Source organism: Perognathus longimembris, chromosome 15 (assembly GCF_023159225.1).
Source record: "Perognathus longimembris pacificus isolate PPM17 chromosome 15, ASM2315922v1, whole genome shotgun sequence".
Taxonomy (NCBI): Eukaryota; Metazoa; Chordata; class Mammalia; order Rodentia; family Heteromyidae; genus Perognathus; species Perognathus longimembris.
In genome coordinates this window covers 59,362,062-59,375,694 of record NC_063175.1, presented here as the reverse complement: position 1 = coordinate 59,375,694, position 13,633 = coordinate 59,362,062, and the positions used below count along the sequence as shown (strand labels likewise).

Sequence of the window (13,633 nt, the reverse complement as noted above, 5' to 3'; positions counted from 1 at the left end):
TCACCTCCTCTCCAAGCCCAATGGGGGGCTCTGTTCTGAGAAGCACCCAACCAACCTCCCACCAGAGGCCACAGAGTGTCCCATGAAGTAAGGCACTTCAGAGGGTGCATCATATTTTGCTTTCCACCTGAACTGCCATTCACTAGTAATCTACAAACTACTGGTCTGATTAAATAGGAGAACTTCTGTTACATTCACTCCTAACAGGAGTGTGCAGAAAAGCCAATGGTGCTGTTACAACAGGAAAAGTGGGGGAACTTTCTCTTTTCTTTCTATCGCCAACTTCCAGGTTTTACACACACACAAACACACACACACGTAGAATGGCATTCTATCTGACAAAAAAAGATGGGAGTTGATAGATACATTGTGTAAAACCACTAACTTAACACAATCATAACAACGAAAAGCATTCTACGGATTAACAAGAACACACACACACACACACACACACACACACACACACACACACACACACCTTGAAGCAATCTTAATCTTATAACTCAGAATACTATTTATCATGGAACTCTGTTCCAGGTTGGTGAAGGATGGTTCTCTGGGCTGCCTCTCCCCAGCAGATCTGACCTATGCAAATACCAGTTGTCAGGATGAGTTTTAAAATACTAGAAAAGATAAGACCTCAAGTTCTGAGTGCAGTTTCTCGATGGTCCTCTCTTCTGGCTCTTCAGAGAACTTGCTGTTCCCATACGCTCCAGTGGTAGCACCGCAGATGATTCCTGGACCCCATCCTCACTGTCTCCAGCTTCATTACTCTCTAAAGCAGTCTGAGCCATTGCTTCCCATTACCCCAAAGGCAATGGCAGCTCCTGGTCATTCAAAGAGCAGCAATATTCATCCTCTATCCATCCCCATCCTCAGCATGAGCCTCGGCCTGCCTGCCTGCCTGCTCTGCATGTATACTCAGTGGACCCATGACTGCCATTGTTCCCAGGCTCAGGTAGCCATCTCATTACTTCCAGGAGGAATCTGGCTCAAAAGGAGCCCAGGCCAACCTTGGTAGCAGCACTAGCAGCATCAGAAGGGTCATCACCATTCAATTCAGGAGTCATGACGCATCTAGGCACTCATTTAGGCAGATTTATGAAGGAAAAAGGAAAATAGGAGCCAGTACAGCCTTCAAGTTTTCAGCAAGGCGGCACTCCACATGAATTGCCCTTAGACCAGAGCTGTTTCTAGGCAGAAATGATGGTAGTCCCTTAGAGAAGCCAGTGACTACCTACTTACCTCGGAGCTCACCATGAGCTCTGGCACGCTGTGGACCATGGATACTGTCGCTGTGGACAGAGGCATCTGCTGCTTTCCATTCTTACTCTGTAGCCTTTGAATGCAAGAAGAGTGTTTGGTTAATGCATACTGGAGGCATGCTTCATCCTGAGGATAGGCTTCCAGTCTGTGCTGGAAATGACACTCATGGCATGTCGGGGCCTCTGAGGACCCCTTCCCCCCCCATCTCCCGGGGGAATGCCTAAACCTCAATTCTATGGAAGAAGCTCCGCCCTACCCCTCATACCCGCAGAAGGAGTAAGGTGTGTCCTTACCAGACTGCTCTAAGCTGAAGTGGGATGCCGAAATCCCTTCCTCGGCCCCCCATAATGTGTCATGAGCCGCAGGACAAAGATATCGGGGAGACGGTTGGATGGTTGAATGGGTCTCCAAGGATTTAATTGGGAGGGGGGTTTATATAGCGGTAATGGCGGGAATGGGAAGGACTTGGGCCATTGGCTAAGCTGGGCTGCCCATCAGGTGATGTCATGAAACTTCCTTTTTGGGCTGGACAAACCCTATCATGGTGGCACACGCGTGTCTGCCTCCCCCAGGGGCGGGGTCTTCTCTTCCGGTTGAGGCCGGAACGTGGGAGGGACTCACTGTTACACTGTCCCAGGGCTGGGGAAAGGGCAGCGTCTCGCTCTTGGCACCCTTCCCCCACCAAGGCCAAAACTGAGTCCTCAACAATGGCACAGAATTCTCTTTGGTTAGAAGCCATTAGAATGTCCTCCACAGCATGAAAACAGTCAGGAAATGTCAGCTGACTGAGCTCAACTCAATCAGCTGAGCTCTGGGGTTATACACGTAGCCTGAGTGTCAAATCCCTGCCACCTTCACAGAGGAGGATGAGCAGATTTATGAAGGAAATGAAGGAGGATGAGCACAAAATCTCAGCCCTCTGCACTCTCCTACCACATCTGAGCAGAGAATTCAGCATTACAGAAGGCTTCTGGAAACGAAGGAATAAAAAGTGAACCCCTGGTGTTGGGGGGGCCAGTGGCTCATGCCCGTAATCCTAGATATTTAGTAGGCTGAGATCTAAGGATCATGAGGCAAAGCCAGCCCAGGCAGGAAAGTCCAGGAGATTCTTATCTCCAATTAATTTGCCAAAAAAAGCTGGAAATGATAAGAGAACTAGCCTTGAGCACAAAAGCTCAGGGACAGAGCCCAGGTCCTGTGTTCAAGCCCCAGGGCTGGAAAACACACACTCAAAAAAGTGAACCACTGGCTTAAGAAATGGCTAGGGGAACAGGTTTGTTCTCTCAGCACAGACCCTCTGCCTCTGTACCACAATACACCCTACCAGAGCTGAAGCTGTGCCTTGCTCTAGAGGTACTCACTGGGTTAGGTCTTGGCCGCACTCAGCACACAGGCCCTTCATGACAACAGGGTGGCTACATCCTTCTAATCTCACCAGAAGTGCCCTAAAAATAAGAGATGAAAACAATTACAAAGGGAACAACAGTTTAAAATTTTTCTGGTGTATTATGGTGTGAGAGGGCATCCAGCTTGGAAGCATACCAGTTCTACCTAATTCTGGCTCAGCTCTAGACATGTTTCCTTGCCTTTCTGGGACTCTTGGCTCACATAAAATAGTACATCTTCTGCTACATGTAAGAGTTGAAAAAAATTTTATTTTTATTAACATAAAAATAACCTCAAAATACAGACATTATATATGTGATGCCCTTACAGTTCTGGCAAAGAGTTTAATTTTTTCCTGGTCGAACTAGTGTAATATTCCTGGTCTTTTTTTCTTTGAGACAAGGTCTTACATGGTAGTCCATGATGGCCTTGAAATTGTAATCATTCTGCCTCAGCCTCCCAAGTGCTAGAACTGTAGGCCCACACCCAGCTTCCTAGTTCTTATATTAGCACAAACTATTTTCCTTTGTAGAGCCTAACACTAGTCATCTGGCAAAAGCCAAGGAAGGAGGGTCACTGGGGACTAATCACAAGGCTGCAGAATCAGGGGCTATTGGCTTGTGCTCAGAGTACCAGATATCATGTCCAGAGTCTTGGTCCCACCAGGCAAAGATCCCCTGTGTGGAAAGCTAGTCAGGTCTATGTTCCCCATGGCAGGCTAATGCAAAGCCTCCAGAAACACGATGAGTTCTGTCAGTGTTGCCCCTGCCCTGCTCTGCTTCATACATTTAGTCTATTCCTGGTAGAGATTTCCCCAGGACCTGACCAATCACACTGCAGACCACTATGCAGAGGGCAAGAGAGTATAGGTCCCTGGCCAGAGAAGATTCAACTGACTCACAAAATACTCGCAAGAGGAAGAAAGAGAGTAGAACAAAAGGTGGAATGGTGGGAACAAGGCAGAGCCCTTCTCTGCCACACCAACAGAACAGAAGGCAAAGGGCTAAGACACACAGCTCCCATGTTTGGCCTTCCTGTAAACAAGGTCTGAGAAGGGAATACACATCAACTGTGCAAATGTGCCAAATGGATCTGACAGCAATTGTGAAAGAACATCTATTCCTGAGTGAGATGGTATAACTGTAGAGAACCACAATCAAGGAAGAAACTAAAGGCCTAAGGCCCAAACCTTACACAAAAATTACTTAAGAATGGGGGCTGGGAATGTGGTTAGTGGTAGAGTGCTTGCCTAGCATGCATGAAGTCCTGGGTTCGATTCCTCAGCGTCACATATACAGAAAAAGCCAGAAGTGGCGCTGTGGCTCAAGTGGTAGAGTGTTAGCTTTCAGCAAAAAGAAGCCAGGGACAGTGCTCAGGCCCTGGGTTCAAGCTTCAGGATTGGCAAAAAAAAAAAAAAATTACTAAAGAATGGATTATAGAATGGATTTCTGTGTAAAACTATTTACTTAAAAAGATGAAAGGATAACATCCTTGGGATCTTTCTTAGATGAAATTCTCATACTTGACACGTAAAACCTGATCCTCCAAGGGTGAAGCTGATAAATTGCACTTCATCAGAATCAAAGACTTGCTCTGGAAAGAGTTTGCAAAGATGAAGATAAGCCAGACTGGGAGATATGTGCAAACCACAGTTCCAACAAAGAACTAGTATGTGGTATGAAGAAGTCTCACAAGTCAACAGTTCAGCCCAAGCAATCCAATCAGGACATGGGCATAAGACATGAATGATGCATTGATGAAATGCATAAACACAGAAGCTGCCCAGATGACAGAGAAGAACATTAAAGTGCTTGTTAACACCGGTCACCAAGGCATACAAAGCCACCACATGTGGTGAGTTCACCTTTATATACCAAGTGGGATGCTAATGGCTCAGTTGCTAAGGAAAAATCTATCAGATCCAACCCCTTAATGGTCTGGTAGATTCAGACTCCCTTGTTGGAAGGCTCCTTCTCTTTTCTATTATTTGGCAAGAAGAGAGAGGTCTGGATAGGCACAGCAGCACTAGCACCAAGCATCCTTCCAAAGACCTACTATCTACTGTAGCCTTATGTGAATGCCATTCTGCACTGAGTTATGGGGCACATGCCAGGCTCTTGTAGGCTGACAGAAGAAATGTATACAAGTGTTGGGCATCACAAGCCAGCATGCAAAACCACAGAGAGCCATCATACATACTCAAAGTCAAAACTGCTAGTCTAGGTTTCCGGCCTTTCCACACAAACTTCAGAATCAACTTATCAAATTCTGCTGACATACTTGCTGATTTCTGCTTGAGGGTACTCATCAGCATCTTCCAGGCCCCCACACATGCCACTTCCCACACAGGACATGCCACACGTGGGCTCCTCCCAACGTGCCAACTGTGAACCATCCAGCTTGTACCTGGTTGGCATACAGACTCACAGAAGACACCTCCCTGCCAACCACCATGTGAAGTCCACCTGTGAGCATCATTTATTGCTCTCCACATCCTGTGCAGGGGTAGAATCACATGTGAGTTCTGCTTCAAGGACAAGACTAAAGGGTCACATGTCCCAGTGAGTTCAGCTGGGCCTTCACCAGAGCACAAGCCAGACACCAAGTTTTGGTCATACCTCTCTGGACATCCTGCTCCCTCGGGGAACAAGCTCAGCTTCAGAAATTGGTACAAACTGAGGAGTTGATATGCACCACCCTGCTTGCAAGGCTCATATGTGATTTGAACGTAAGTCAAATGGGAAACCAACGCAGATGGCTCACACTACCTGAAGAGAAAGGGTGCTTCTGCATGTAAAGTAGCCCTAGCTCTTCACAAGGAGGAAAAAGGCTAGAGAAGAGCTCAAAGTGCCAGAAGCAAGGCTATATGGCCAGAATGAACTCATGATGTATGTTGCAAGGTGTCTATCTTGAGCTTTTGGCAATGTGAATTAATGGCTATGTGCAAGACAAGGAATTTTGTCCACTGTATTCTATAGTATTTATAATCTTGCCCCTCTGGAACATAAGACACCTGTAGACACTTCTGGGTGCCATACAAAGGGGAAGTCGAGGTGGCTGCTGAACATCACAGAGGGCACAGGATATCTGCAGCATAGTCACTGGCCCAGAATGTCTCATATGCCCAGGCTGTAAACTGTGGCAGACAGGAGATGAAGACGGCATGACACTGTGTAAGCTGTCTCTGTTACCACCAGCTAAAAGCACCACAGTGCTTTCGTATTCTGGAGATATCTATCTCCAGCGGTAACATCAGTCAGCCAGGAAATTGTGACCCTCTTGTGATGTTCCTGGAAAGAACCTGAGGACCATATCCAAGAGCATTCCTGCAAAAGCACACCCTCTGCAGGGCCCTGTGTACAGTGCTATTTGAGGAGCTCATAGTGCAGAACCCTCAGATCTTCTACATCACCCCTTCCCAATTCCTACATTCCTTATTCACCTTGAAAAGTGTAAAGAAGACACCTCCTACTTGTCAAGGTTAAGAAGACAAAAATCTGTATTCATATAAACATTAAAATAAATAAACATTTATAAAGCTTAAGCTCAACTTCAAGTGACCTCATCATGAAGCCATGCCCCTATCACCTTGTGCCTTGAAGGACTCTCCACTATCCCAGCATAGAAAATTCCTATATGCCCCTGATGCCCACACCTACACAAGAACTTCATCTTCTTGGAGCTAGCAAGATGGTAGTACAGGACCAGCTAGCTTACTCAGAAAGAAGCAAGACAAAACGCCATAAAATTTCCTTAAGGTAGAGACCATAGATATGTTACAATCCAATGAGTAGCCCACTAAACCTAAAGTCCAAGCAACAGTAAATTTAGATAAATAAATGGAGAGGATAGAATTTAGATAGATAAGCACAACATTAATGCTACAGTCTCCAGTCTAAGGTAAAAATGGTGATTAAAAACCTAACACTCAGGGCTGGGGATATAGCCTAGTGGCAAGAGTGCCTGCCTTGGATACACGAGGCCCTAGGTTCGATTCCCCAGCACCACATATACAGAAAACGGCCAGAAGCGGCGCTGTGGCTCAGGTGGCAGAGTGCTAGCCTTGAGCGGGAAGAAGCCAGGGACAGTGCTCAGGCCCTGAGTCCAAGGCCCAGGACTGGCCAAAAAAAAAAAAAACCTAACACTCCTGGGTGTTATCACATACTTGTATCCCGGCATCCAGGAGGTCAAAGCAGGAGGGTCCAGTTCTAGGGCAGCCTGGGATACACAACAAAATTCCCTCTCAAAATAACAGCATCTCTATCATCAGAGCAGGACAATTTCCCAGTCTAAAAGGCTACACAAAGTTCTTGACAAGTTTGTGCTGAAGGCCAAGCAAAATATGTGGAGGTGTGTTAAGTGGATTTGCTCCACATGTTGCCCATGTTCACTCACCAAGCATCCTAAGTCCCAATGTCTGGGGTTTCTGGAGCCTGGGGAGATGTAGGAGAGTACTGGCCTGGGCCTGCACCAAGACACTCAGAGACAGGTACCACTCCTTGACAGTCCAGAGCAGAATGCTGGTGATTTGGGCAGTATATAGCCTGCACAAGCTTTGAAAAACCTCAGATGTGCAGCCTTGCCAACAACTGTGAAGAGGCAGGGGTCCAAGTTTAGTAAGAATGCAAGGTATTTACAAATCAATAGAGTATTCTGTCAGGATAGTTAACTCTGTAACAGAAACCTAGCAGATACAATCATCCAGAACCACAGAAGATGGGATGAGGTCACACACCTTCAGAAAGGACCTCACTCTCTGTGTCTGTCTGCTCACTGGCCTACCTGCCATCTAGCCAAGGGACATTCTATGAAACAAATGTGCTAATAATGTCAAGAGGAAGAAGGGAAACATAGAAGAACTGACTCATGAACTACAACAGAAAGCAACTTGGGGAAGGGTTTGCTTTTGCTCAAGTGAAATCATTAGGAAAACCAGGGAAGACTGCAGACTAGAAAATACATTTATGTGGATGTTAATTCCTGATTTTGGTGACTGCGCAGTGGTAATATAAGCCAGTAGGTTGGTTTTGGAAAACTGATGTACAATGTCATTTTCCGTGCGCTGTAATTTAATGTCCAACTCTTCAGACAAAAATGATGTAAGGAAAGGTAAGACAAAGAGGGTAAATGCTAAGATTGGGCTATCTGGGTGAAGCTTATATAGGACTTCTTTGAATTGTTCTTAGAACTTTTCTCTCAGTCTGAAACTACTTTTTTTGTCACTGTGACAAAATATCCTAGCAAGTCAACTTAAGGGAGATTTTTGACTTATGGTTCTGTGTTACATGGTTACTTGCCCATTGTGGGGTTCTGTGGTAAGGCAGAGCATCATGGCAGTAAGAAAGTATTGGAGCAGAGCTGTCACCTCATGATGAGAGAAAGAGAGAAAGTGGGGGAGGGAAGGGCCAGTGACAAGAATGTACCTTTTAAAGGCATACCTCTCAATGACTTCCTTCCTTCATCACTCCCCTTTCTAACAGCTGGTCCAATTAATCAACTAGTTGTGGATTAATCTACTGATGAATTTAGCCCACTCATGATCCAATCACTTCTCAATAGTACCACTAGCTGAGGACTCAGTCCTCGACACATAATCCTTTTTTGGAGGACAGGTCCTTCCTATCCAAATCTTAACAGTGGCCAAAAAAACCTGAAGAAAGTGTACTTGCCCTGAATATATGTAACTGTAGGCACAGGGAGTGCTACAGGGAACTGCCCATTTAAGATACCAACTTACATCCGGAGCTAGGCTGTCATGTGCTCAGGAGGCACAGGACTGTGACTACACCTGAATTACCTAGACAGGTCAGGCTCTGGCAGTGATTGCAGCTGTAAAGGACAAAGTAAAACATCTGGAAAAAACTGAAACAAGAACACAGAGTCCAATTCCCAGTACAATTAGAGAAATCTACAGAGGGATGGCTCTAACATGGAACACCTTCCTCTGAGCTGTCTTAAGCACTGGAGTCACATGCATGTTCCACCTGGAAAGAGACCTATAAAAGTATGGACAACAGATCCCACCTCAGAATTTCAACAGCCATGAGTAAACACCTAGACCCTTACAAAGCTTTATCATTCTGTATGGCAAAGCTGCTAAACAGCTAAGAGGGGTGGGAAACCCTTTTACTACCAAGGGCCATGCAAAAGTATCAACACTGTATAAGCAGACAGGTCTCTGGAAGCCTATGGAAAGCATATGTTATGTACCAAATGACTTCCAGAGCGTTACACAGCTGTGGGCTGAATATTCCTTGCCTCCAATGGTCATAAGTATCTTTAAAAGACTTTCAGTAGATTCATGGTGCTTTATTTTGGATGTTAATTTCATGGCCCAAATATAAAATCAATGTTGGTGTACTATTTTTAAACGCACACACACACTGATTCATTCACTTCTCCATACCAATGTTTGATGATTTCACTTAATTCACTTTAACACTAATTTTAAAGAAAATAAGGGAGTTGACCTAGTCTAGTAATGCACATAAAATTAAAACCTACGCACCATTTTTAGGTAGATATGCTTCAAACCCTATCTGGTTCAAAGTCAATCTTCCCTCCCTCCCTCCTGCCTTCCTATTTTTTGTGCCAGTATTGGAGTTTGAACTCAGGGTCTCCTGCTCTTACATGAGTTTTTAGCTTAAGGCTGGTGCTCAACTATAGAATCATAGCTTGAGTTCTGGCTTTCAGCTGGTTAACTGGGGATAAGAGTCTTTTGGCTGGCCTCAAACTCTTATCCTCAGATCTCAGCCTTTAAGAATCCTTTATTTGTTTGTTTATTTATTTGGTGCTGGTCCTGGAGCATTAACTCAGGGCTGGGGCACTGTCCCTAAGCTTCTTTCTCAAGGCTAGTGTTTTACCACTTGAGCCACAGCTCCACTTCATTTTTAGAAGTTTAGCGGAGATAAGTCTCACAGACTTTCCTGCCTGGGCTGGCTTCCATCCATGAGTCTCAGATCTCAAGACTCCTGAATAGCTAGGGATTCAAGGCATGAGCCACTATGGCCCAGCTCAAAGTCTTTTTATTTAAAAGAATAAATTAGCAGCCAGATCCAAGTGGCTCAAGTCTGCAATCCTAACTACACAGAAGGCTGAGATCTGAAAGATCACAGTTTGAAGCCAGCCTCTGCAGAAAAGTCTTTAAGACTCTATTTCAAAACAATTAGCAAAAAGCCAGACGAGAGGCAAGGCTCAAATGGTAGAATGCAGCCAAGCAAGCCTAGGAAGCCAAGAACCAAGTTCAAACTCTGTACCACAATAAACAAAGAAGACTAAATCAGAGGCATACCTAACAGTCTGCAACAAATGTAAATCATGTATGTATGCAAAACTCTAAGATACTAAAAATGTGTGAACATTTCCTGTTGAAAATAAGTGGAAAGCTGGGAGTGGTGGTCAGAATGAGTAAAACATCTGGAGCTATGAAATAGGAATACCAATGGATTGGTACTGTGCCTCTTCATTCACCTCCTGTGCAGCTACAAACTAAGGCTGAGGAACTGCTACTGGGGATGAGCATTCTAATAATCAAGAGACCAAAATGTAGGCAATCCTTCTAAAAATGAAGCACTGTGGCTTAGGTCCTTAGAGGGCAGGAAAGCTCCTCACTGCATAAAGTATAAAGCTCAAGATAAGCAATATCCAACATCAAGATGGAATTCTATTCAAGGTTCTCACAGGAACACACATAACCATACCACTGAAGTTCATCATTAATGGACAATAGATGAAGAGGCATGGAGCTGTCTACCTCTGTACAGCTCTTCACAAAGCCAGGAGCTTGGCCAGCTCCCTTGGAGGATGTTGCCCTATGAATAATCCAGTTGTAAATGGCCTTTGTTTAAAAAAATTGTTAACAAGTGATTTTCACTGTTATCAGCTGCTGAGAACTTGTCATCCAACTAACTTGGCTGGTTGCTTAGGTCAATGGCTTAGGTCAGTGGCTCATGCCACTGGCTAATTTCCTTCTTACTGATATGTTGAGGCATCTCGTAGCAGTGTTTTGTCACAGGCTCTGAGAAACTGGTGAGTTATAGCACTTCACAGATGAAGAATCCAGGTGGTGCAGAAGGTATCCTTGTAATCCTGTGAGGCTCTCTGATCTCTGTATTGCCAGTCCATATGCTCTGAGCTTTCTGAGACTACGTGCTAATTAGGGCCCAACTGAAGTCTAAGTAATTTTCTTTCTTCTTCTTTTTTGTTTTTGGAGGTACTAGAGTTTGAACTCAGGGCCTTGAGCTTGCTAAGCAGGCACCGCACCACTTGGGCCATAACCCTAGCCCATTTTTGCTTTAGCTATCAGTGGGGTAAGGTCTCATGTTTATGCCTGGCCTGTCTGGACCAAGATCTTCCTATTTATGCTTTCTGTTTAGCTGAGATGACAGGTACATACTAGTAGGCCCAGCTTTTTACTGACTGAGATGAGGTCTTGTGAATATTTGCCTGAGCTGACACTGAATCCTGATCCTCCCAACCTCGGCCTTCTGAGTAGCTAGGATTTCAGTTATGCCTCATTATACCCAGCCACAAAGTAACTTTTCTGACATATGGGCAGTGATGACCAGTCAACCAAACTCCTGATCTGTCCTTCTAAAGAAAGTAGTGTAGACTGCCTCTTTACAGGCTGCAGCCCCAGTCAGCCTCAAATCCCCAGCTTCTAGCAGCATGCTGGTGGATCACTCCTGAAACCCTAGCTACTCAGGAGGATGTGATCTGAGCACTGTGGTTAAAAGCTAGCCCTGGGCTGGGGATATAGCCTAGTGGCAAGAGTGCCTGCCTCGGATACACGAGGCTCTAGGTTCGATTCCCCAGCACCACATATACAGAAAAAACGGCCAGAAGCGGCGCTGTGGCTCAAGTGGCAGAGTGCTAGCCTTGAGCGGGAAGAAGCCAGGGACAGTGCTCAGGCCCTGAGTCCAAGGCCCAGGACTGGCCAAAAAAAAAAAAAAAAAAAAAAAGCTAGCCCAGACAGGAAAGTCCATGCGACTCTTATCTCCAGTTAACTACCAAAAAGCCAGAAGTGGAGCTGTGGCTCAAGTGGCAGAGCTCCCGCTTGGAGCAAAAAAGCTCAGGGATTGGCCCAAAGTTCAAGCTCCAGGACACCACACACACACAAAAAAAATCCCAGCCTCCAGCTTTCAATAGGAAAGACCATGTGCCTGTTCCACAGACCGGGAACCTAGGTTTGCCCTCCAAAGATGTACAAAAATCATCTATCTGCAAGTGGAGCCAAGAAAGTGATAAGGATACTTTGAGCCTTTGATACTTTGAGTGATGAGTAAACAAAGGTAGTACAGTATCAACCAAAGGAAGGTAGAATAGAAGCCACCAGTGGAGGGCCAGCACAAGTAGTCTACAAAGATGATGTTCTTTCCCAGGACAGCTCTCAGACCAACCTGCTGTAGGTAGAGGCCATTTCTCCCTTCAGCTTCTATTCCTTATGGGTCAAAACCACACCTCTGGCTTGGCCTGCTAGGTGGCTCCTAACAGTAACCCTAGCTAATCGGGAGGCTGAGATCTGAGGGTGGTGTTTTCAAGTTAGGCTGGGCCAGAAAGTCTGTGAGACTGTGATCTCCAAATTAATCACCAAAAAGTCAGAAGTGGACCTGTGCCTTAAGTAGTAGAGCCTTAGCCTTGAGCATAAAAGTTTAGAGACAGCACTCAGGCCCTGAGTTCAAATCCCAGGAGCGGCACACACACATACACCAAGACACATACACCATCCCAAGTGTCAACCCAGGCTCAGAGTACAGTATCAAATTTAGACAGAGAATGGATCAACTCCTTTTAAGAGTGAACACCCTTTGTGAAGGTAAGACGGTACAACTCCGGAATCCATCACGTTCACGGACGGCGTTGTGCTTCCTTCCTTGACTAAGAAGCAGACCAACCGGGTTTTACAACCGCGTTTCACAACGTTTTACAAGGGTTTAAAACACACACGCGCCCCAGTGTGTATTTTAATAGCAAGGCAGAAACCTGCCGGAGTAGTCTCGCAGTCAAAGCCGCCCCACGTTGTTTAAAGGTGGACACACCTGCACCTTACAGAAGAAAGGCAACTTTCCCCAAGGCAGCGACCGGGGTTCGCGGGGGACTGCTTTCCTAAGCTCAAAATGTCACAGGGTTGACCCACAGCGGCCCGGGCGGGCGTCCTTCCACGCGCGCGCGGAGAGCCGCTCCGACGGCGCCGCAGCCCGGGGCCCAGCCCGCCCGCGGCCAGTCCCCCCGGAGTCCCGCCCGCCGCGGGAGCGCTCCCCCCCCCCCCGGCCCCGCCGGGCGCCCCGCACTCACCCGGGGGCCACCACCTGGCCCGGCTGCGCGCACAGCTCTCGCACCACGCCGGCGCGCTCCGACTTGAGCCGGCGCTCGGCCCGCGCGGCGCGCACACTGCCCCCGGAGGCCGCGCGGGCCGAGGCGGGCCCCGGGGGCTGCGCGGCGGCGGCGGCCTCGCACACGGCCAGCACCGAGCCGATGCGCACGGCCGCGCCCGTCGCCACCCTCCACTCCAGCAGGCGCAGCGGTGCGGGCCCCGGGCAGCGCACCTCAGCCACGGCCGCCGTCGGGGTGCCCTCGGCTGAAACGTGGGCGACGGACGGCGCCTCCATCGCTGCGAAGACGAGCGGACCGGCGGCAGGTCGGCGGGCGCTCCGGGCGCGGCGCCCACCGCGGGCAGCGGCGACACTGCGGGGCTTCCCGCTCGGACACCGGCTTCACCCGCCACTCGGTGCGCGCCCACTTCCGGGAGGCGTGGTGACGTCACGATGGGCGGGGCGGGGGAACGTGCCTCCGCGCGGAGGCCTGCGTGCGTGCCCTCGGGCCGCTGGTAAACAGAGGGGCTCGCGCTCTGGGCCACCCCTGCCGAGCCGGGCGCAAAGTTTTAAGACGTGGGGAATCCGGAGGGTGACGGGAGTGCGTTGTTGTAGATTCATGCCGGGTACGGAGTTCTGACGCCGCGAGACTACTAGTCCCGGCAGGCAGT

The 13,633-nt window shown here is 47.6% G+C and overlaps 1 protein-coding gene across 7 annotated transcripts in view; it reads right to left on the bottom strand.

Moving 5' to 3' along the window:
- Positions 1–13,399, bottom strand: part of Ctdp1 (CTD phosphatase subunit 1) — a 56,536-nt gene extending 43,137 nt beyond the window's left edge. For 4 of the 7 annotated variants that reach the window (XM_048363059.1, XM_048363060.1, XM_048363058.1 and 1 more), the window contains exons 1-3: positions 12,946–13,397; positions 2,628–2,711; positions 1,246–1,339 (exon numbers count right to left, since the gene is read on the bottom strand). In XM_048363059.1, the coding sequence (XP_048219016.1) occupies positions 1,246–1,339; positions 2,628–2,711; positions 12,946–13,259 (492 nt within the window). In that variant the 5' untranslated portion in view covers positions 13,260–13,397. Of the gene's footprint in view, positions 1–1,245; positions 1,340–2,627; positions 2,712–12,945 lie in introns of all 7 variants that reach the window. The other 3 variants (XM_048363056.1, XM_048363055.1, XM_048363061.1) reach the window with 3 other exon arrangements.
- Between the last annotated feature and the right edge of the window lie 234 nt (positions 13,400–13,633).